Genomic DNA, 25,074 nt, shown 5'->3' on the forward strand with positions numbered 1-25,074 from the left:
TTCCCACACTGTCCCCTCTCCCACCAGTGGCGTCCTCCCGTGCTGGCCTCCCATCCTGGCCACCGTGGGTAGGGACTCCTTCCATGGCAGAACTACATTCCCTGAGGGCAGACGCTCTCCCCTCATCTTCACCTTCTTCATTGGCTCCTGCCTCACCTCATTCCATCATCTTTTCTAAGCCAGCAGAGCAACCCATCAAAGTGCTTTTATTCCCCCAAACAGCTCCAACTGACTCATCCTCAAGTCAGAGCATAGCTAATCCCCTAAACCCATTTGCTGAGGAAATGAACCACACTCCACCCAAAAATGCCCAGGATTTAATAGGCGTCCCTCGTCTAGGTTTTCCAGCAGAGGGTCCTCACTCAGCAGTCTCTCACACACCTGAATTTCTGAGCTCCGTGGCCGACCTGGCCCATCTGTCTCTCCCTCCCCTAGCTCCCGGAGGTCTTCTTCAGCTTCCAGGTGGAACACCCTCATCATCGGTGTTGGAAGGGGCTCCAAGTCCTGCATCCACCCAGCCAATTGAAGCTGAGGTGGCTGAAAGAGCACGTAATGGGGTGTCTCTGCCAGCCTTTAAGAGCACCGCGGCCCATGAGGCTGTGTCTTCACCTGTCCAGGCTGCAGAATCGGTGGCAGTGGGAATGATCAGCCGAAAGGCAGCCCCTGCTACTGCAAAGGACTCTGCTCACCCCCTGCACTTGTCAGCAGCTCCAGAGAATTCCAAAAGGCCCGCCCTTTCAGCAGAACACACATCCTCCCCTTTGGTGCCTTCTCTGCCTCTCACCCCAGCCAGCCGAGGGCAAGAAATCCTTTCTGGGGAGGTTCTCACATCCTCATCAAATGGCGCAGTGGCGGACTTCCCCTCCATGCCTTCTTTCCTCCAGCTGGCAGGGAATCATGCCTCTCCATCCGCCATGCCCCCAATGCCAGCTCCTCAAGAAGCAGGCAATTATGGATCCTCTCCTACTGCAGCTGCAGACCTGCTCCTCTCAAGCACATTTCCTAATCTTCCTTCCACGACTTGGACATTTCCCCTGCAGAAAGAAGGTAGTGGAACAGATGTTTTAAAGAAAAACAAAAAGGCAAATTTGACAGTTGCTCTCCAGACCGTTTCAAGTAAAGAGAGGCCAAGTCTTCACACTGTAAGTGGAGTCACCTCTGATTTTAGCACTGATCGGGTTTCTTCAGACATTACACCACCAAGAACAAACCTCCTTCCTTCAGAATTATCTCCATCTTCCATCCCCTTCGCACGAGCCACCCAGACTGTTTCCTCATCTCATAGCTCTTCCAACACCAAGCCAGATACTTACACAGTTGTGACGGACCATTCTGAGTTGCCAGTTTCAGCTTCCAAACAGGTGACAGCACTTCCCTCCTCCAGTGAGGGCTATGATTTCTCAACAATGGGAGACATGAAGAAGCCAGCAATCACAGATGTTTTCTGGCATTCTCTTGCAGCAGAAACTGGATCCCGTTCAACAGAACCAATGATGTCTGGCTTGCTGCAGCAAACAAATTATGATGTGAACGGGCACACAATTAGCTCCACAAGTTGGGAAACTCACTCAGCTTCAACTGCTCCTCCCGGTGGTTTAAATTCTGCTGCCAGTACAATAAAATCTCGGGATTTCAAAGGTAATGTTGGGCATTTAGCGACTGCAGAAGGCTTTAGCGTTCAGGATCCAGTCTCTGGTACAAGCACTAACCAGCTCGTCCAACAGTCAGACGTTACCGTGGTTGGAAACCATACAGACTTCTTGTCTATAAACACTAACAACTATTCCAGAGACTTTCAGACAGCTGAGGTTGAAGATGACCCACCCATAAGTCAACATTCTGTGTCTCATCCCCATCTACGGCTGCCTGGCCATCCAACACACTCTCTTGTGCTGACCTCTCCAAGTCTAACTTCCACAGCTAGCTTATGGGAAATGCTTTCAGATGGAATGGATACAAATTTCCAAACTTCCGGCAACATCTATCCACCTCCGGTGATAAATGCTTCCCCACCGTTCCAGAGTATCCCGAGATATCACTCTACTGCTGAATCTCCTCCTCTGTCAACCAGTGCCTTATTCAGGACCCCATCCAAAGCACTGCCGGCTTCTCAGCGCCCCGAGAAGTGGACAGGTGCAGCCACTAATGCAGGTAGTTTGTTTCCTGGTACCCCCTCCCCCAAAATAGGTGTGACTGCTTCTGGGGCCAAAGCATCTTCAAGCTCAACACAGATACCCAGCATTTCCAGATAGTCAGGCCCCTGATCTTCTGCCGACTTGATTTTTTGGAAAGTATTCAGAATTTAAGGGTCCTTATTTCCAACCATAGCTTTGCTCTAAGTGGCATTCTCATTATGGTTAATCGACTTAACGAACCTAAAGCTGTTTTGCCTAAATTCCAGTGCTCAGAGACTTTTCACCCCAGCAAATCCATAAGTTACATCCATTCATTCCCACAGTGGTGTGTACGTTCCGGACCAATGACAAACTTCGCTTTTCTCTCTTTGCAGTGGACTCCTCGGTGTCGCCCAAGGCAGAACCAACAGCAGCAACCATGTTGTTTCTTCGGAAACCAAGTCCACTGGTGCTGTCTGCAGCCCTGGTTGCTAAGGGCGCCGGCAGCAGCCCTTCGGCCGTGGCCTCGGGATTAGTCAAGAGCAGCTGGACCACTGCTGTAGCTAAAAACGTCACAAGCAACGCAGCATCTGGCCCAAAGGCGACACCAGGGGCAGCCCATCCAGCCTTCTCGTTCACGCCGACCTACATGTTTGCAAGAACAGCACACACCGTGAGCACTCCCATGGCCATGCAAGGGAACACGGGCACTGCCTCTGGCCTGTTGTCCACAACACACCTCCCCAGGAAACCACAAGCCATGTACACGGGCTTCCTGAACCCCACCAACCCAGACATGCCCAAGGTGTCCACCGCACGCCCGCTGACAATCACGGCAGCCTTGACGTCCATCACTGCACCAGTAAGGGCCACCCGGATGCCGCCTTTGTCAGCAGAAAACACAGACGCCGCTCTTCCCTCTGTGTCCATGGCCATGGTCACAACTGGCAAAATGGCATCCAACCTGGAGTGTCAGATGTCCAGTAAGCTCCTGGTGAAGACAGGTAAGAGTCCACTGTCCTGATTTGACTTGAAAGCAGCAAGTGCATCGTGGCCTCAGAGGTGTAGCGGAATTATTAGATTTCTTTGAGATCAGTGGTTCTCAACCAGGGGGCGATTTTGCCCCCCTGCCCAGCCACCAGGGGACATTTGGCCATGTCTGGAGATGTTTTTGGGTGTCTACAACTTGGAGGGTAGGGAGGGTGTTACGGGCATCTAGTGAGTTACAGACCGGGGATGCTGCTAAACATCCTACAGCGCGTGGGACAGTCAGGCAACAAAGAACGATCCAACCCAAAACATCGGTAATGCCGAGGTTGAGGAGCCCTGATCTTTATCGAGTGACAGGAGAGGAGCAGCATGTGACATGGATTCTAGTCCTGGGATCCATCCTGATATCAGAGGCCCCTGGGAAACCAGTTCTGCCAGTGAGTCTAAGACAACAAATGTACACCAAAGTTTGCGTGTAGAGACCTCGGTGATGTCTCACACGCGTGAATGATGTGATCAGTAAAATGCAGAGTCTTGGGAAGGGCTACAGAACTCAGAAAGGCTTTCTGTCGTGTGTTTTCTCAACCAGCAGATACTAACAGTACAGCTACCGTACACTGTGTTGGCGCCCAAGATTTCTTCTGATGTTAAAAAGGAGACCTTCTTGAAAAAGTCGCGTAGATGCTGTCTTTTTTAGCCCCCGCCTCTGAGTTGCAGCAGACGGGCCAGGAAGGCACAGGACGCTTTTAATAGTGTGGCAATGTCTGCTATAAAAAGCATTAGACACGTTATTTGAAAGAACATGCCAGTGTTGAATGCTCACGTCCCGCCTTCCTCTTCACCCCGCAAAGAATTAAATGAAATTATCTCTTGAGACGTGTCTTATTCTAAAATGGGAAATTGTGAAACTAGGCAGAGCAGAAAGCACAGTATCTTTTTCAGTTTCTCAAGCAGTTATACCATCTGGTTTTCCACATCCCAGCCACCTAGGTGCAGAAATCTGGAACATTCTCCCCTCCCTCTTCTTCACAACCTCCCTTCACCCCAGCCACCCCCAGTCAATGACCGGTTCCTTCCAGTTCTACCTCCTAAATACCTCTTCCCTCCACCCTCACTGCCGCTTCCCTGGTTCACACCGTCACCATCGCTCACCTAAATTTCTGAAACCACAGCCAGATTTCTCTATCTGCCTGCAGACTTCCCCCACCCTCCAATCTGTTCTCCAGTCTGGAGTCCAGGGAGCCTCCTAAAATACATGCCTTTGCTTTAAACCCTTCATTTCCCACTGCCCCAGGACCGAGCCTGATATTGTAGGCTGAAATATTCACTTCTCTCCCCTGTGCCTTTGCACTTGGTCTTCCCTCTGCTGAGAGTGGCAGGGGGCAGTCCCTCTGGCTTGGGCCTGGTTCTCGCCCATCATCCTCCAAGACTCAGTGGAAGCGACAGTTCCACCCGGAAACCTTCCCTGATCCCCACCCCCTTGCCCAAGTCAGAGCTGGATCCTTCTCCAAGGGCCTCCAACCACATCCTAGGCTTCCGTTCACATAGCACCTGTCACGTTCAATCACAAATGCCTCTTCTCCATGCCAGGTCTCCATTCCTGTCCCTGTCCCGCTTGTGGGGTGAGGACTGCACCTCCCAATGCAGGGTTGATTTAGGCTGTTTTAGGATGCAGGGCCTGCAGTTAAGGAGGTTCTCAGGGATGCTGTTCCAGGAATTTCCTTGCATGCAGACCGGTCAGGGGCAGGCAAGGCTTAGCCTGGCTTTCAGGGTCAGAGGCAGCGTTGGTCAGAAGTGAAGTGCCACCAGCATGCTAGCTCTCTCTCCACTAGGGCCACACGAATGGCTGGGGTCTTCTTTCCTTAGGACTTGAGCGGGACCAACGGAGCTGCTGCCCCATTGGTTGGACCTGTGCCCACTAGCTTTGCTCATAGCCTGTAGGAGGTGGTGGGTAGCTGGGGAGGAGAGGAGGGCTCATTAATTAGGAGGTCTGCTGCCTTATGCTGATTGCATGCTTCTGTTTCGCCCCACAGTTCTCTTTCTGACCCAAAGGAGGGTGCAGATCAGTGAAACCTTGAAGCTTAATGTAGCCAGAGGGCTCACACAGGCATTGCGGAAGGCATTTCGCCAGAATGACGTCTTGGCTCATGTAAGCCCCCTGCTTTTGTAACCAGGCTCGTCTATCTCTTCCTCTTGGGTCCAGAGTCTGTTTAGATTGTTTTCCTCCTACCTGGGTACCATAGCCACAACAGAAGTAGGATCTTTCATCATTTGGGCAAATAGCTAATGCATGGTAGCTGGAGAAGGTCAAATTCTGAGATGGAAACTTGAGGATAATTGCCTTATGTCTAGTTTTTTTTTTTTTAAGCCTGGAGGTTCTGTTTTAAATTGTCCCATTATCCTGTTGTTTGGGGAAAGTATTTAATTGTGTCAGTGTAATTTTGCAGAAATCATCCATTGTGTTTTTCCTTTATCTTCCTCACCATTGTGAACAATTAGTGATTTATTTCTGGACATTTAAAAATTACTCTGACTTATAAACTGAGTCCACCTGTGCTTGAATTGCCAGCAGCAGATAGGGAGGTAAACATTTTTTTTCTCTAAACACTTTAATGCCAAGAACTATTTAACAACCACTAGCTGATTTTGATGGCATATCTAAGTGATGGAAGCCTTGCTTTACACCCTTTTGGTTTGATTCCAAGTTTTCAAGCAGAAATGTGATTGGCAGTCAGTGGACAACCCTTTACATCACTAAAAAATATTGCTCTCGCTTCCTCCTTTGATGCTTTGTGCCCCAGCTGCATTCAGATTAGGGGTCCTTCCCCACCACCACATGAAGGACTAGGAAGGAGATTGGGCACACAGTTTATTGGTCATTGTTAATCTCTTTTATGTAATTCTGAAAAAAAAAAAAAGAAGAAGAAATGCTCTCCACGAGAGGCATCTGTGGTTTCTGCACCAGAAACTTTATTTGAAAGTTGAAAATGTGAATGCTTCCATGTGGTTACCTGAGAGAGTTTTCACTAAACTTTGGTCGTTTGCAAATTACCCTCACAGCTTTTGCCTTTTTTTCATATCATCACAGACCGCTGTGACAATTAGTACATGTTAGTTTTTTTTTTAAATCAGCTTTTATTTAAAAAACACTTAAGATTGGGATTGACATACACTACTGTATATAAAATAGATAACTAATAAGGACCTGTTGTCTAGCACAGGGAACTCTTCTCAATACTCTGTAGTGACCTATATGGGAAAGAACTTAAAAAGAGTGGATATATGTATATGTATAATTGATTCACTTTGCTGTACACCCGAAACTAACACAACATTTTAAATTGACTATACTCCAAAAAATTTAAAAAAAGAAAACACTTAAACACGTTTCTGTTGAAAGGATGTTTGCTATTACCACCATAAATGGCAATCAGGATCATTTGCCACAAATAAAAGGTAATCATAAAAAGGGGAATAGGGAGTTCCCTGGTGGTCTAGTGGTTAGGATTTGCACCTTCACTTCCATGGCCCAGGAGGTTCAATCCCTGGTCAGGGAACTGAGATATTGCAAGTCGAGCGGTGTGGCCAAAACCTTTAAAAGATAAAAATAAAAATGAAAATAATGGAGACAGTCTGTTAAATTCAAGCTAGACATTGTTGCTTACAGAAGGCATTAAGGCTGGGCCTGGTGTTCCTTTGTTTGTTTAAAAATATGGTTAGCAAGGATTAGAGAGGCGTTAAAAGTCAATTATCCTCAAACTGAGACCTGCTCCTTGAGGTAATTGGAAGGGTTGGAATGGGAGTAACTTTCTTGCTGGTGACTTGGTGGCATTTGGTGCTGAGTCCATGTTCCATCCAGAAAGTCACCTAAAGTCACCTTGAACACTGCCTTTAGGTAACAACGTGCTGGGGAGCACACGGTGTGGAGGAAGCAAAGGCATACCCAGCCTGCTGCAAAATCAATTGTCTTGGTTTCTTTGGCAAATACACATGACACTCCTAATGGAGATGCAAGAATAAGGGGGAGGAAAGCAGGTGTTAAAAACACCCTGAACTGCTGATATAAAACACTAAGAGAACAAAACAAAGTAAGAATAAAATCGAAAGTCTCAGAATCTTCCGGTTGGGTCAGAATGAGCTCAGATCATCAACATCCCTTAGGACTCAGCTGTAAGAGAAACTCTCCATGGCCCATCCCTGCCTTGGTCTTGAACCAGTCACAAGCTAAGAATGGAGTGAAGTCTGAACAGTTCTTCTCTCAGCTTCTAAAGAAAGGAATTCACCTCATTTACTACCTGACCCCTGTCCTGAAGGGCCTCCACTTAATCTATCACTTCTGCCTTTTAATGTTTATAAATGATGAGAAATATGATACAGCTGTTTTTCCCAGCATTCCATTCCCTGGAAATCTCTTTTGCCTGCCGTCTCCTGCCTGCCTTCTTGGGTGCTAATTGATGCTCACTGGATTATACTGAGGCACTTAAAGAATAATAATAAAAAAAAAAAACCCACATTTAATTCTATTCCAGAATTAAATTAAATATAGATTGAATCCCATATCCGTAGGTTCAACATAAACTATATTTTGTTGTATTCTTGTATTTTGAGACTTGACAATCCCCATAGGCTTATGGGATTGTTAGAATATTTGTCAAATGGGAGTGTCCTATTACTTAGCCATGCTGAGTAACAGTTGTGGTTCTAAGAAACACCAAGAAGAACTTAAAGTACCATGGAAATGAACACTGAGTTCTGTGGGTCCATTTGTTTTGTAGGTGGACATTCTGGAACATTCTCACAACGTCACTGTTGGTTATTATGCTACCAAGGGGAGGCTGGTCTACTTGCCTGCTGCAGTGATTGAAACACTGGGCATTTATGGGATCAGCAATGTCACTGCAGATCTGAAGCAACACATCCCAGCCTTGCAGTCTGTGGCAGTACTTGCCTCCCCGTGGACTCCCCAGCCTGCAGGCTACTTGCAGCTGAAAACAGGCAAGTAACTCAGAAGGAAAGGATTCCTATCGGTTCTGGGATCCGCGGTGGTACCGAGAGGACACCTGTTTGAAAACTCCATCACTGGCTGCTCTGTTACTTCTTAGAGTCATTGTGTACCTTCCTCCAAGGGCCTTGCTAATCAAATGTCCAAGTTCCCTGCACAGCAGCCTAACCTTTTCCAACCTGGACTCATTAGAAATATTCCTTCACAGGAGTCTTTCTTCCCAATTTATATAATTATGAGTCTATCGTACTTGTGAGCATCATATACTGTATTTTTTTTTTTCCTGTATTAGCAATGGGTACTGAGGAGAGTTGAGCGTCCATAAAATCTGTGCTTTGCAGCAACACATTCCAGATGCCCCTGAATCAGAATCTCTGAGCTTAGGCCTTGGAATCTTTCCTTCAAACTCCCTGGTGACTCTGATCTGTGGTTTGTAAACCACAAGAGTAGAGGAACCATTGAAATTGAAAGACTCAAACAACTTAGTCATGCAGGCCAATTGATTGTTTTTTTTCCCCTCCAAAGAAATAGAAGACATGATCACTCTTAAGCCATTTTGTTGTCTTGGAGCAGATGTCTCCATATGCCAATCAAATGAAATCACAAAATCCTTTGCATTGGAGGGAATCTCAGGTTAGATCCTGCTTTTAATTCTTCTGTGTTATAAATCATTTTAAGAGCCACTTCCAAAACTGCAACTGTCCTTATTTGCCTGATTTCTCTGACGTAAAATCATGCAGTTTTATATCATGACTGCTATTAAGTTCAAGGAACTAAGACACAGAGCTTTGGTGAGCACTGATTTATTACTCTCATTCTAGTGCTACAGTTTGTGAGCCAGTCGGACAACATACGGTCCTGCAAGTTTGCTCAGACGATGGAACAGAGGCTACAGAGGGCCTTCCAGGACGCCCAGAGGAAAGTTCTCAATACTAAAAGCAACCTGACGATTCAGGTAAGGAGGAAGGTGCTTCAGCTGTGTAGTTGACAGAGGCCAACCGGAACACAAATGTTGGCAAGAAGTGATTTGGTCCCGCATTTCAAAGCTGCCTGGTGTAAATGTAACTTTGTACTTCGGGCATGTGATATCAACAGGAGAAGGTGCCACTTTGGGGCCACCGAGTTGAGTCAGGCCTGGCAATGATGAGGATGTCTGGGGTGTGGTGGTCATGACAAGGGGATGCTGTGACACTGTGTACCTGCTGTGATTTGGGATTTAATATTTATTTTCCCAAGCCTTTCTTGGGAAGGCTTGAAGCTTCCTTAAGCCTTTCTAATACATTTATTATTATTATTTATTTTATTTTTTTTTTGCAGTACGCAGGCCTCTCACTGTTGTGGCCTCTTCCGTTGCGGAGCACAGGCTCCGGACGCGCAGGCTCAGTGTTTTTAAAATTGACATTTAGCATAAGTGAATTATCAGCAAAGCCAATATGATGTGAAAAGCATACATTTTAATTTGAATGAGCAGTCGTCCTTTTCTAGATTCACCCAAAGTATATATGGAAGTATCTCATTATGATCTGGTTCATATTAGACTAAGATCTAAAAACATGTCACAGACATAAGATTTATGTAAGGAGTGTGACTCAGCTCCTTTTTCTTTCTTTTGCATTTATGATCCTCACAGGTACATGAGCCTTATTGGAGCTTGGCAGTGGAACATATTCTAATTATATTCAAGAAGCACAGACTTATCGACTAGCTTCTCTTTATCAGGCACTGGAAGGGACACCAAGATAAATAAGCTGCCCTTGGCCTTAAGAAGCCTCTCTTGTGTTGTCGTATGATAGTCAGGGGCCGTGAGATGAAACTTTATAAAGCAAGTAACAAACATTCCTTGGAAAAGACTACAATGGGCAATTAAATAATTGCATCTAAATAGATTTTAGATGCTCTTGAACATATCCACAGCTTTGGGTGAATTGTTTTATTCACCCTCTTTCACTTTTTGCCTTGGCTGGCAGGAAGCCCAGAGCCAAAGTTGTTGTGTGGATTTAGTAACCCTCTAGGCCCCTAGATCATGCATAGATTGCTACATGCTAATCATCCCCCCAGGGTTGTCTTTTTTTTTTTTTTTTTGTGGTACGCGGCCTTCTCACTGTTGTGGCCTCTCCCGTTGTGGAGCACAGGCTCCAGACGCGCAGGCTCAGCGGCCATGGCTCATGGGCCCAGCCGCTCCACGGCATGTGGGATCTTCCCGGACCGGGGCACGAACCCGCGTCCCCTGCATTGGCAGGCGGACTCTCAACCACTGCGCCACCAGGGAAGCCCCAGGGTTGTCTTTAATCTGTTTTTTCAGGACCTGGTTTTGTAATTAATAAATTACCATTTTATTGTATTAAATGTAATTTGTGGGGCACCTTGGATCTTTTGTGGAATAAGACCATGTAAATATTTAATTTGTTCAGAGAGTCATCAAAAAAGTGACTTAATTATTTTTTACTTGTATAGCATTGATATTAGGGGCTAGAGTATAGTAGACTCAGTTAGGACTTTTTGATTATAAGCAACAGAATCCAAGCTCACAGGCTTATGCAAAAAAGAGGAAGTGATTGGGTCATGTAACCGAAAGGTTCACAGCTCCTTACTTCAGGAGCAATTGGATCCAGGTGCTTACATGATTTCTTCATGACGTTCTCTCTTCGTCTCTTGGCTTGCCTTGCTCTGGGCGGCATCATCCTCAGACCCCTGGCACCTCCAGGTTTGCCTCATCCTTATTACTTACAGTCTCATGGATCCAGAGTGCCTTTTTTGTGTCATTCCAGTCAAAATCCTGGATTAGTTTTCATTGAACCCTCTTGGATCACGTGCCCATTTCTGGACCAGTAACTGTGGTCGAAGATATGAAATATCCCAGTCAACTAAGTCTGGCTGAGATGCCCACTCCTGGAACCTGAGTGGGACAACTGCAACGAAAGCACGTGAACTGATTGGAGAGGAGGAGGTGTTTCCCCAAGGAGAATTGTGGTGCTGACAAGGAAGAAGGGAGAATGGATACTAAGAATGAAAACAACAGCTTTCCATTCTGTCAGCGTTGTGGGTCTAATTAGCTAAATAAATCATGGCGTGAGTGAATGGGAAGTAAGAGATACGGTCAGAACTCATACGAGTCTAAATGTAGAGGGGTAATGGGAAAGTATCCCCTGCAAGGCACAAGGCATGACTATCAAGGAACAGTGATATGACCTTGGTTTCAGGCCTGTGGATCTCTTCTTATTTATGAAGTTGTTGTTAAGCAGCCCCCAAGGATGGTCACACTTTTCTTAGCTATAAAAAAAAAAAAGAGTACAGTAAAGAAAACACAAATAAATGGAAAGACATTCTGTGCTCATGAATTGGAAGACTTAGTATTGTTATGATATCAAATACTACCCAGAATGATCCCTGTGCAATCCCTATCAAAATTCCAGTGATGTTTTTTGCAGAAATAGAAAAATCCATCCTAAAATTCACCTGAAATATCAAGGGACCCCAAATAGCCGAAACAATCTTGAAAGAGGAAAACAAAGTTGGAGGTCTCACACTTCCTGATTTCAAAACTTAGTGCAAAACTATGGTAATCAAAGCAGTATGTTACTGGCATAAAGACAGACATATGGACCAATGGAACAGAATAGAGAGCCCAGAAATAAACCCTTACATATATGGTCAAATGATTTTTGATAAGACCATTTTGTTGGGGAAGGGACGGTCTTTTCAACCAATACTACTAGGAAACTGGATCTCCACAAGCAAAAGAATGAAGTTGGATCCTCACCTAACACTGTATACAAAAGTTAACTCAAAATGGATCAAAGACCTAAATGTAGGAGCTAAAACTGTAGGACTCTTAGAAGAAAATAGGGGAAAAAAGCTTCATGACATTGGATTTGGCAGTGATTTGTTGATATGACACCAAAAGCACAGGTAACAAAGGAAAAAATAAATAAGTTAGATGTCATCAAAATTAAAAACTTTTGTGGCTCAAAGGACATAATCAAAAGGCAACCCACAGAATGGGAGAAAATATTTGCCAATCATGTACCTATAGGGGGTTAATATCTAGAATATGTAAAGAACTCCTACAGCTCAGCAAGAAAAATACCAAACAACCCAAGTAAGAAATGGGCAAAGGACTTGAATAGACATTTCTCCAAAGACGATATACAGGTAACCAATAAGCACATGAAATGATGCTCGACATGACTAATCATTAGGGAAATGCAAATAAAAACCACGAAATACCACTCACACCTACTGAGGATGGCTATTACATTAAAAAATAGAGAATAATAAGCATTGGTAAGGAGAAATTGGGACTCTTGTGCACTGCTGGTGGACGTGTCAAATGGTACAGCTGCTGTGGAAAACAGTATGGCATTCCCTCAAAAAACATAGAATTACCATATGGTCCAACAATTCAATTTCTGGGTATATACCCAATAGAATTTAAACCAGGGACTTGAACAGATATTGGAACACCGGTGTTCATAGCAGCATTATTCACAACAACCAAAAGGTGGAAGCAACCTAAGTGTCCATCCATGGGTGAATGGATAAGTCAATGTGGTATATACGTGTGATGGAATATTATTCATCCTTAAAAAGGAGGGAAATTCTGGCACAGGCTACAACATGAATGTACCTTGAGGACATCAAGCTAAGTGAAAGAAGCCAGTCACAAGAGGACAACTACTGTATGATTCCACTTATAAAAAGTATTTCGTTTTGTCAAATTAATAGAGAGAGAAAATAGAATGGTGGTTTCTAGGAGCTAGGAAGAGGAAGAAATGGGGCGTTATTTAGTAGGTACAGAGTTCCAGTTTGGGGTGATGAAAAAGTTTTGGAGATGGATGGTGGTGATAGTTGCACAATAGTGCGAATGTACTTAACGCCACTGAACTGTACACCTTAAATGGTTAAAATGTAATGTGTATTTTACCACAAAAAAGTATGAAACTGATATAATGTTGTATATCAGTGATGTCTCCTCAATAAAAAAATTCTCATCTGAAAAAATGTATAACTTACCTGGTCGAGTGTAGTATGTACAGAGATACCATACTGCAAGCTCTTTGGGATCCAGTGAGATTTAGTTTTGTTGAAAAGCAAAAAAATAGAGTGTTCGGAATAGAGATAAAGGTTGCAAAGTTATTTTAGTTATTATTTTTTTAGGTGACAGTGAAGTGAGGTCTTTTGAATTATTCAGAAAGAAGTGCCTTTTTTCTTGGTACCTTGGGAGAGATATGAATATCTGTGGCTAAACCACATTCCAGAAATACTGTTGGAAAGGAAGTAATAGTTGACCAGAAAAGTTGACTCCGTATATCGTTAATCATGGGACTCTAGCTACTGTGTTAGAGAATTTAAAAGGAACTTCCACTTATGGGAACAAGTTCGAAATAACATGAAGAAGCTATTCTTGACGGTCTTCCTCAAAGTAAGGTTTAAAAGGAACGTTGCAGAGATATTTATGTCTGAGCACACAAAGGTCTGGGACAGACTGGGTATCAGTTTCCGGCAGAAAGAGAGGACACATTCAAATGAAGATAATTTGAGGAAAGTCCAATGAAAAGGACTTTGTAGAAGTGTGGGCGGGCTCTAGGGAAACCACAGGGACAGGGCAGCTGCCAAGGCTGTGACAGTTGGGGCTGATGCGGTGAGAGGAGCCAGCAGTTGTGGGAAGCCTGAGGCCAGAGCTGCCCAGCGTGAGCTGTGACCCCACGGGAGGGAGTCCCTGACACCAACTCTGACCTCACTCTCCTCCTTCTCTCCCACATCCTCCTGAGCTCCCTGCAGCTGAAGCCAGGGGGCCAAGGAGCCCATTGACGTGGTCCACAGGGTTCTGCCTCTGGGGGCGCTGAGCAGAATGAGGGCAGGGTGGCAAATGGATCTGGAGGGGGAAGGAGCAGACGCCAGCACAGAAGCCCATAAAGAGTGTCTCACCAGGCGGAATGCCTTCCTACCGCATCTGTTTTTCAAAGCTCATCTGTGGGATATTTTTATGTATACATTGACCTATAAAAGTCTCATTTCCTCATAACTAAAAAACTGACTTAGACAAGATTCGAGAAGAAAACCACACCATCTCATAGTAATATTAACATGTTTTACATTGAATTAATAGACCACAAGGAAATGGAATCTCTCTCTAAAGATGCTGTTTTCTATTTCTGAATTCTTCTTGTCATCAGGTTCGGTCACGCTGTCCATGACTAGGTTGATGATGGACGGTGTGCATTCCCTGTCCTTTCAACTTTAAAACCCCCATAAGTTTGACTCAGGCTTTCTCTGTCTGAGCAGTTGAGTCCTCCTTAAATTTACCATTCCTATGCTCTGTTGTGTATTTTCAGAACCATAAAAGTAGCCTGAGACCATTTAGCCCCTGGAAAAGATACACACACCAGTGGTTAAAACCCGAAGTCAGGCTGCCTGGGTTGGAATCCTGTCTCCGTCACTTATTAGCTGTGTGACCTTGGGCAAGTCCCTTGATCATTCTGGGCTTCAGTTTCCTCCTCTGTAAAAGGGAGTCATAACCCCATACACCTCCTAGGGTTGCAGTGAGGATTAAATGAGATCATGTGCCCTTAGCACGATGTCTGGCATGTAAGCAAGCAATCTGTAAGTGACAACTACTGTTATTCTTATCTCTTCCTTGCTCTCTTCCCACCTCCCTTTCATTCCTAACCTCAACTTCTCCTTAAACTTCTCCTCCCACGGCCTCCATGAAACAGACCCTCATCTTATTTGGCATGTCTCCCTCCCCTTTCCTCCTGTGTCGATTCAGATGGTGAGCACGTCCAACGCCTCCCAGACAGTCACCTTGGTGTACGTGGTGGGCAATCGAAGCTCCTTCCTCAACGGCACCGTGGCCAGCAGCCTCCTCCGCCAGCTCTCCGCTGAGCTGGTGGGGTTCTACCTCACCTACCCGCCGCTCACCATCGCCGAACGTGAGTATGTCCACGTCCTACAGGGACTCTGCCATCTTCTCCGGGGCCTTGTCTGTTTAGCAAACCTCCATGGTGCCAGGCCACATGCTACCTCTTTTGTCATTATATCACAACTGAAATATGTGATCAATGGGGATTGAATTGATGAAAACTTTATTACACGTTGAAAAAAGCACTAGGTGCTTTTACCCTTCACTTATCTCATATCTCATTTAATCCTCACAACTACCCTATAAGGTAGGTGCAAAATTAACCCCATTTTGCAGATGGGAAAACTGAAACTCCAAGAGTTTTAACAAGATGCCTACTCTGACATAGCTCGCGAGACATGGAACCTGGGGTTTGAACCCAAGCAGTCTGCCTTCTGAGCTTATAATGCTGCCTGGTATAGCATCTGTCCTTGTGGCAATCTGGGTTGCTATGGTTTCCTCCACTTCTGCCATCAGCAGATGTTCCTGGGCCTACAGCCCTTGCCCGGGCTATAGATATTATGATGCAACTCATGTGCAGTCAGCATCGTGACTTCACTTAATGAAGTCCCCGTAGGCTTGTGGCCTCATCTTCCTCTAATGCTTCAGTTACATAATCCTCATTACCATTCAGCAGTCATAGACTTTGAAGACGATGCAGCCTACATTTTGTACCCAAACATTTACTTGGTAGCCAAAGGAAGTAAAGATCTATGCTCTTAAATTTAATCATTGGTACATTTCTAAAGGTCACTGGGCAAGTTATTTTTTTAAACATGTATTAGCAAAATTGTTTCTATTTCCTTCTTTTATATATGGTAGATAAGTGAGATAATGTGTGTGAATGTACTTATTAGCACGTAGTAGACACTCAGAGTTTTTTTTAATGTTTGTTTAATGGCAAGCTTTTGTGACTTTCCATGTACTAGGGAAAGATGCTTCTGGATTTTATGGAAAAGATGATGTCATTAAAGATGGCATTACGTCACCTGGCAGCACATGAAGAATTTCTTTTTTCATCATCTTGATATTCTGAGAATAATAACAATAACACAACTATGATTTATTGAGTACTTACTATGTGCCAGGTACTATGCTAAGCCTTTTACATGTATTAACTCTGATGGTCACCACACCTGTAAAGAAATGGTACCGTTACATTTGGCTATAAAACTTAGTCCTTGACACTGGAAAAATCCATTCAAGAAATAATTATTCCTAAAAGTGTTGTGATGGTTGGATAATTTTTAAAGAGAAAGCTATTGTTAAGATAGGTTCTACCTGTAGGTCTTGACAATGGAAGTGTTTCACTTAAGAAGGTTTTGATGGAGAAACCAAAAGCAGACACCCAAAAGCCCTTTACTGAGCACTTTAGTTTTCTGAATAGCAAGTTTCAGTCTGTATGTCCTAGAATTCCCAAGAATGATAAAGCAGGATTTAGCTGCTTGGTATTTTGTCAGCTATGTCTATTTCTCTGAACAATATTTACATATAAAACCTGTGAAAGTAATTTGGTGTGTTTCTTGTTTGTTTTAGCACTGGAATACCCCAACCTTGATATATCAGAAACAACCAGAGACTACTGGGTAATTACAGGTAATCTCTTCTTTCATTTCCCCTTTCACCCTATCAGGTTGGTTTATTTGTTTCTTTGTTTCTTTCTTTCTTTCTTTCCTTCCTTCTTTCTTTCTTTCTTTCTTTCTTTCTCTCTCTCTCTCTCTTTCTTTCTTTATTATTTTTTTAACATCTTTATTGGAATATAATTGCTTTACAATGTTGTGTTAGTTTCTGCTGTATAACAAAGTGAATCAGCTATAAATATACATATATGCCCATATCCCCTCCCTCTTGCATCTCCCTCCCAAATGGTAAATGGGAGTGTTTTCCTAATTTCTCTTTCAGATTTTTCATCATTAGTGTTTAGGAATGCAAGAGATTTCTGTGCATTAATTTTGTATCCTGCTACTTTACCAAATTCATTGATTAGCTTTAGTAGTTTTCTGGTAGCATCTTTAGGATTCTCTATGTATAGTATCATGTCATCTGCAAACAGTGACAGCTTTACTTCTTTTCTGATTTGGATTCCTTTTGTTGCTTTTTCTTCTCTGATTGCTGTGGATAAAACTTCCAAAACTATGTTGAACAGTAGTGGTGAGAGTGGGCACCCTTGTCTTGTTCCTGATCTTAAAGAAATGGTTTCAGTTTTTCACCATTGAGAATGATGTTGGCTGTGGGTTTGTCATATATGGCCTTTATTATGTTGAGGTAAGTTCTGTCTATGCCTACTTTCTGGAGAGTTTTTATCATAAATGGGTGTTGAATTTTGTCAAAAGCTTTCTCTGCATCTATTGAGATTGTCATATGGTTTTTATCCTTCCATTTGTGAATATGGTTTATCACATTTAATTGATTTCCATATATTGAAGAATCCTTGAATTCCTGGGATAAACCCCACTTGATCATGGTGTATGATCCTTTTAATGTGCTGCTGGATTTTGTTTGCTAGTATTTTGTTGAGGTTTTTGCATCTATGTTCATCAGTGATATTGGCCTATAGTTTTCTTTCTTTGTGACATCTTTGTCTGGTTTTGGTATCAGGGTGATGGTGGCCTTGTAGAATGAGTTTGGGAGTGTTCCTCCCTCTGCTATATTTTGGAAAGTTTGGTTTATTTTTAAAAACTGCATGCCATTCAGTGATAGAATTGGCATCTTTTCTTGGCTCCTGTGTTATACACCAAGGAGTTACTTCCCTAGGACCGGAAGTGTGTGGAGTAAGCTGAGATAGGAAAAGACAGCACGCTGAAGATGAGGGTTAAATAACCAATTCAAAACAGCTACGCTGAAAGTCCCACCCAGGAGCCTCCTCTTCGCAAAATGTGTGCCCATCAAAAGGTGCGGCATTAAGCTGTGGACATCTGGGGCATGTCCATGTGAATGGGTGTCTATTCGTTTAAAGATCATTTAAAGACCGTAGGACTTTCTGCACTGCTTTACAAAACCCAAATGAAAGTCAGAGGAATGCCAGGCATGCATTTTTCTCTCTCCCCGGTACCCCGGCGCTGATCCTGGTGGAGCCCGGGCGTGTCCTGACAGTGAGGGTGGATGGAAGTAAAAGGGTGTTTGGGTGGCAATTTCCTTTTTTCTTCCTTGACATTTCCCAGCTGAGATTTATGAAACAGCAAAAAATTTTTGCTTGTGTTTTTCAAAAGCCAGACAGTAGCTCTGAAAATTAGAGGAGCAAGGATTAGAAGCAGAGAGAGAGGACAGATGCTTGTAGGAGGGAAAGTGACCAGCCGGGCCATAAAGGGTGATGCCAAAAGCTCAGCTTCTCGGGCTTCCCAGGTGGCGCAGTGGTTGAGAGTCCGCCTGCCGATGCAGGGGACACGGGTTCGTGTCCCGGTCCGGGAGGATCCTGCATGCCTCGGAGCCGCTGGGCCCGTGAGCCATGGCCACTGAGCCTGCGCGTCCGGAGCCTGTGCTCCCCAACGGGAGAGGCCACAACAGTGAGAGGCCCGCGTACTGCAAAAAAAAAAAAAAAAAAAAAAAAATTCTCAGCTTCTCTGTAACTGGTGACACACTGAATCTCAGAGATGGAGTTTTGGGTGAAGTAGAAAAGGATAGCTTCATTGCTTTGCCAGGCAAAGCAGAACACAGCAAGTTCCTGCCTTGAAAAACTATGTGTCCCAACTTGGGAGGATCTGATGAGGAATTTTATAGCAGTAGTTCAAGGGTGGGGTTGCTGATAAGATTAGGGTGTGTGCAGCGTCTGCATGCCTTTACTCTCATCTCAGGTGGTCGGTCTCCTAATCTTGATGAGCTTCTCTCGTCCCTTTAATCTCGCCTCAGGTGGTCTCTTGGCTGCTTCTCCCTTGATTAGCAACTCTTGGAATCTGCCCTTTGGAACCCAGGGAGGGTCACGGAGGCTGGAGTCCTGTCTACAAGAAAGGGGGGACAGAAAGGCTTCCATGCCCAGGAGCCCCACAGGGTCCTCCTCAGTTTCAAGGGGAGGGACGGAAGGGTGTTAGTCTGCTAGAGCTGCCATAACAAAGTACCCCAGGCTGGGGGAGCTTCAACAACAGGAATTTATTTTCTCATAACTCTAGAGGCTGGAAGTCTAAAATCAAGGTGTCAGCTGGGTTGTTTTCTTCTGAGGTCTCTCTCATTGGCTTGTAGATGGCCATCTTCCCTCTGTGCATGTCTGTGTCTTAGTTTTCTCTTCTTATAAGGACACCAGTTGTATAGGATTAGGCCGCACCCTGATGACCTCATTTTATCTTAATTGCCTCTTTAAAGGCCCTATCTCCAAATACAGTTGCATTCTGAGGTCCTGGGAGTTAAAACGTCAACATGTGAGTGGTGGGAGGACACAGTTCAGCCCATTACAAGGAGGGAGGAAGGTTTTGCAAGTCCTGGAAGATGTGCCTGAACAAGCAGGCCCTCCCGAACCGCCTTCTTCCCTTGCCTGTCTCCTCCCTCCCTTGCTGTCCTAAACAAGCAGTAGATGGGCTGCTGCCTGGAATACTAACCAAGGAGCTTGGTGAAGCTCGCTCAAGATCTCTCCTAAATTGCAGAAAATTGCATTTCTTTCTCCCCTGCAAAGCCGTGGATTTGTAGAGATTATTTTACCTGCTAAGAAGGCCAACTAAAGAAACGTTTAAAAAGGAAACAACAACAACCCATCAGAGTTTACGCTCAAGAGAGACAATGCAACACATTTTGGAAACCAGCACGTTATGTAACATTTACAAAATCATGTTTCCTGCACAGGGAATGCTGTTTTTTTAACTTGTAGCCATTTCCTCCCTTCTCTTAACTTTTAAGATTTACATTCAATGGTAAAACATCCTGTCCTTGACAGACTCCTGTTTCATGCTTTCCTCATGTACCTGTGTCTTGCCCTGCCTCTGTTTTAGTGACATAACCTTAATAAAAAGCTCCATACATGCTCTTGTTTTCGGGATTCTTCTGGGACTTGACCCCTGCCCACTCACCTACGTACCCAACTTTGTTATCACTGTTGCTGCCTGTTGGTAGTCAGCATACACAGTGGCACCCATCCCTGTGTTTGGGGCTGATTGGATCAGTTGATTAGTGCTTGCGGGGGAAGAGGGGACAGGTCCAGGTCTCAGGATGACCCTCCTGCCTTCCCTTTGGCCCATAACCACTTTCTAGACCCATGGGCGGCCACCACCAACTTTAACCATCTTTTCCAGAAGGGGTAGGAGATTAGGAACTGAGAGATGAAGACAGCACTTGTTCAAACCTACAAGCCCTAGAATAACCTGTCTGCCCAGATATTCATCCCGGGCATCCTGTCTTCTGCTCATTGCTAACAGCCAAGAGGATTTGAAGCAACTTTTCTTCCTGTAATTTGTATTGTAAAAGCCTAACATGTTTTCATCTGTTTTCCAACTAAACTTATATTAAATATGTTTTGGCACACTATCCACTTCTCCCCTCCCTGAGTGTGGGTCCCGCTGTGGTGGAAAATCACTGGCTTAGGGTGACTCCTGCAGCCCCTCTTTACAGAGTACCCAGGGGCTACCCTGCTCTCATGGATCCTGCAGTCAGGGGTGTATATATGAGGCGGGGTAGAAATGTACAGACTTAATGTTGCTGCCTGACAGAGGTGAGAGCCCCTCTTAGGTTTATTCATCTGTCTTTATTTCACCTACCAGAGTCAAAATATCCCAGACCCAGCAATTACAGGATTTCTTCTGGTCTCAGCTGTGCTACTGACTAACCTAGTGTGTCCTTGAGCAAGTCAACTTAGACCCACTAGGCAGCACATGCTCACCTTTAGAATCAGGGAAAGATGTGAACTGAGGATTGAGGTTCTTTTGGCTCTGAGTATGTGAGATTCAACCATGAATAAAACAACTTAACTTGAGTTCACTTGGCCTGATCGTTGGAATCTTAGAGCCCAGTGCAATTGTAAACAAAGAAGGAATGAGAGACCAGTGATGTTACAGCCACCAAATCCTCTGGACAAAGCTCCTAGGAACACAGCTGGGACTTGCCCGCCTCCTCTGAGCTGAATCAGTGGTGGGTAAGGGTGGGTGGCCAGGGCCCTGGCTGATGTACTGAGGGGCTGCGGTCCTCCTGGGCCCCCGTGCCAGGGTCCAACCCCTGCTACTGCTTCCGTGTCTCTGTGAGAGCTATGGGCACACACCTCTTTCTACTTCCTTCCGGGTGGGCAGAGAGGGCCAGGAGCCTGAGGTCCGCCGTGCTTCTCAGGGGAAAGGAAAGGAGCTACAGTCCTGCAACACAGCTCTATGTTTTCCAGGCAATTCCTTCCTCTGGTGAGGATGTGTCTAGTGAAGGAGGAGGCGCGTTTGAGCAACGACAGCTACTGTTTACGGGCACCCGCCTCTCAAGTGCTTTATGACACTATGCTGGAAGCATTTTTGTATAAAGTATACTGTTCTTTGCAATGATACAGTCAGGAGGAGCTTATGATAACTGTGTTTTCTGATGAGGAACTGGGGCCCAGAGAAACTAGGCAACTTGCTCAAGACACTCGGTAAGGGGGCATCAGGATTCAAACCCAGACCCCTGGCTCCAACCCTCTGCTCTTCTCCAGCCACCTCGAGAAGGACACCTCCTCTTTGCAAATAGAGCCACAAGGCATGAGGGAGCTGCCCAGTTGATTCCATGTAGCTCTGTGGCTGGTTCCCACGGCCTCCTGTACTTCCCTGGAGGTATTTTTTCTCAATTTTTAAAACTGTGGTAAAATAAACATAAAGTGTGATTTACCGTTTTAACCTTTTTTTAAAAAAATATTTATTTATTTGTTTATCTTGGGCTGTGTTGGGTCTTTGTCGCTCTGCCCGGGCTTTCTCTAGTTGGGATGAGCGGGGGCTGCTCTTTGTTGCGGTGCGCGGGCTTCTTCTTGCGGTGACTTCTCTCTTTTTTTAAAATATCTTAATTGGAGTATAATTGCTTTACAATGGTGTGTAAGTTTTTGCTTTATAACAAAGTGAATCAGCTATACGTATACATATATCCCCATATCTCCTCCCTCTTGCGTCTCCCTCCCACCCTCCCTATCCCACCCCTCTAGGTGGACAAAAAGCACCGAGCTGATCTCCCTGTGCTATGCAGATAGCCAGTGATTTTCCCACTAGCTATCTGTTTTACATTTGGTAGTGTATATATGTGCCTTGGCTTCTCTTGTAGTGGAGCATGGGCTCTAGGCGTGCAGGCTTCAGGAGTTGAAGAATGCAGACTCAGTAGTTGTGGCTCACGGGCTCTAGAGCACAGGCTCAGCAGTTGTGGCGCATGGGCTTAGTTACTCCGCGGCATGTGTGATCTTCCCAGACCAGGGCTCGAACCCGCGTCCCCTGCACTGGCAGGAGGATTCTTAACCACTGCGCCACCAGGGAAGCCCTTAACTATTTTTAAAGTGTACAGTTCAGGGGCATTAAGTACATTCACAGTGTTGTGCAACCATCACCACTATCTATTTCCAGAATGTTTTTGTCACCTGAAGGCTTCGACTCTTCTCTTCTTTGATGTCTGCCCTTGCATCATCTCTGGGATTCCTGTAAAGTAACCCATGATGACGTCCCTCGACCATCCTGTGTCCCCTCTCTTGCTCTTGTCCACCAGTTAGGAGAGACCAGTGTAGAAGTAATCCTTCAGCAGTTGGCGCTGTCCTTTTATGGGAGGGGTGTCTTTGAACGCGCAAGAACACGGGCTCTCCTTCTGGGGTCAGGAGGCTGGTCAGCCCTTCCTCAGCCTGACAGCTGTGTCAGGAGGGTTCCAAGGGGCCACAGTGGGAAGTGCAGGAGTGTTTTATCTTTGTTTGCAGGAGTTCTGCTGAGCTGGGAGTCCCTCATGAGGGCCCTGGAAGGAAAGCTGCTTTATGCCCTCTGTGGGGATTATTTAGCATTTGTGGTTTCAAAGAAATGATTTCTAAGACTCAGCTGTGGGTTTTATTTTTCTCTTGATTGGTTTAAACATCGTTCTCTGTATCTCGTTGTCATCCGTTGCGTGTTCTGGCCCTGTTAGAACATAGCAACAATGCCGTCTTTATATCCAAGCTATTGCCAGATCCCAGTAGACGGGTGGTATTAATGGTCCTTGGCTGGACTGTAGTAGAACAAACTCTGCTAAATGGAAAACCTTGTATTACATTCCCAGCCCTTGTAAGTTTTGGTCTAAGAAGACGAGAATTGCTTTTAGCATTTTTGTTTTCAGGGATGACTGTGTTTGGAGGGAGTGTTTGTGTGTTTGGGAAGAAGTGTGCTTCTTCCCAAGGGTCTCGGAGGAAGGGCTGGCATTGGGGGTAGACAGCAAAAGGCAGTCGCCCCCATAGTAATTGACCACAGCAGTCCTTGGACGGCCCTGGTGTTCACTAAATTCTCTCCTGTGCACCAGCCATTGCCTGGAATTCCATCACCAATGCCTTAACCCATTGATTACAGACACTCTGGATGTGGGTGAAGCCCAGCAGTGAAGGAGGGATGGAAAGAGAGGGTTTCATTTGCCCTTTGCACACCAGGCTCTATGCTAAGCTGCTATATACACCTTATTTCATCTCAACCTTAAAGCCCACTAGAAATATATTTGCTGTGATGTAGCCCTTCTTATTCCGTTTTACAGAAAAGGACTTGGACTCTGAGAGGGCCTGTGGTTTGCCCAAAGTCCCCCAACTGGCAAGGGCCAGCACTGAGAGAGCCCACTCTTTCTATCACACAATCCTTCTCTCAAGTGAGAGAGACCCCAGGGGCCCTGGGCAGCTTTAGGGGTGAGCCCTGAAAGGACCCCATTGAGGAGAGAGGGAAGAGGACAGGGTGGTTTGCCCGTGTGGAAGGGGCTGAGTTGCAGGATGGAGCTTAGATTTCTCACCAGAGCTGTTGGGAAGGAAAAGTAAAATCAGGGTAGTGCTGAGCCAGGGCTTCTGAGTGGGAACCACCAAAAATCCAAGTAGTTGTACCCATTAGCGATGCTGTATTCCCATATGGACTCTGACAACGCATACTATCTTAAATAAGGTTGGGACCTAATACAGCAGCGTTACACCTGTCACAGCTTGTGAAGGACAGAGTGCATGCTTTGGGGTTCCACAGGCTCGGGTTTGAGCCCTGGCTTTGCTGATTACTAGCTGTGTGACCTTAGACAAGTCACTTAACCTTTTCAGCATCTCGAACAGGTCAATAGCGATTCCTAACTCCTGGGGCTGATGTGAGGGTAAAGTGAGGGAAGGATGGCCAAACCCTAACGTGGGGTCGGGCCCATGGCCCTTAGTGGCTGGTGGGGGCCAGCGGTGGCAGCTGTGGTTCTGAGTCAGCAGGCAGCCTCTCCTCTGACAGCCCCTCTGTGTCCTGTGTCCACAGTGCTGCAGGGCGTGGACAGTTCCCTGGTGGGCCTGCACAACCAAAGCTTCGCCCGGGTCATGGAGCAGCGCCTGGCCCAGCTGTTCATGATGTCCCAGCAACAAGGCCGGCGGTTTAAACGGGCCACCACCCTGGGAAGCTACACCGTGCAGGTGGGTGTGCGCAAAGTCACGGGGGTCTTATAAGAAGGGTGTGGAAATGTGCTTCCTGAGCCTAAAGAAAACCATGCTGCGTGCCGAGGAGCGCTCACATTGCAAGCTGATGAGGTCCGTTAATCCACACTGCTCTTAGGTTTTGGGGGGGGGCGGGTGACAGTCATAATCATCGAAATCATGAAGGAGGGTGAGAGCTGCTCTCCCGACTACTAGACTGTAGGGAAAGGAGGTCTCGGAAGAAATGCTGCCCACATGCACATATTTATTAAACGGAAGGCTATTAGTAAGCAAGCGCAACTCCTCTGCATCCTGTTCTGGAGGCTGGATGACGTCCCAGCTTTCAGGCCTCTCAGCACCATGACTGTGATCAGCAGAGACACTGATCAGCCTTACAGGTGTGGGATTCTGTTAGCCTTGTCGAAACCGTTTCAACAAATAGAGCCCTCTACGTTTATAATGGACACGTGACCACACAGGGATTCAGGGTAGGGAGCTGTAGCAGACACCACTGGTGTCCTGCCCAAACCCCCTTCTAGTTTCTATGATGAATGCTGATGAACTCCCAGCATCT

General features: G+C 45.5%; 1 protein-coding gene across 1 annotated transcript in view; it reads left to right on the top strand.

Annotated features, from left to right (window-relative positions):
• The first annotated feature begins 284 nt into the window (after nt 1-284).
• KIAA1549L (KIAA1549 like) overlaps nt 285-25,074 on the top strand; it is a 126,618-nt gene continuing 101,828 nt past the window's right edge. The window contains exons 1-8 of the mRNA XM_024752632.1: nt 285-2,133; nt 2,510-3,118; nt 5,138-5,253; nt 7,880-8,099; nt 8,928-9,061; nt 14,876-15,038; nt 16,544-16,603; nt 24,349-24,500. Coding sequence (XP_024608400.1) covers nt 285-2,133; nt 2,510-3,118; nt 5,138-5,253; nt 7,880-8,099; nt 8,928-9,061; nt 14,876-15,038; nt 16,544-16,603; nt 24,349-24,500 — 3,303 coding nt within the window. The remainder of the gene's footprint in view (nt 2,134-2,509; nt 3,119-5,137; nt 5,254-7,879; nt 8,100-8,927; nt 9,062-14,875; nt 15,039-16,543; nt 16,604-24,348; nt 24,501-25,074) is intronic.

This window comes from Neophocaena asiaeorientalis, unplaced genomic scaffold (genome assembly GCF_003031525.2).
Source record: "Neophocaena asiaeorientalis asiaeorientalis breed wild unplaced genomic scaffold, Neophocaena_asiaeorientalis_V1.1 scaffold196, whole genome shotgun sequence".
In the NCBI taxonomy this organism is placed as follows: domain Eukaryota; kingdom Metazoa; phylum Chordata; class Mammalia; order Artiodactyla; family Phocoenidae; genus Neophocaena; species Neophocaena asiaeorientalis.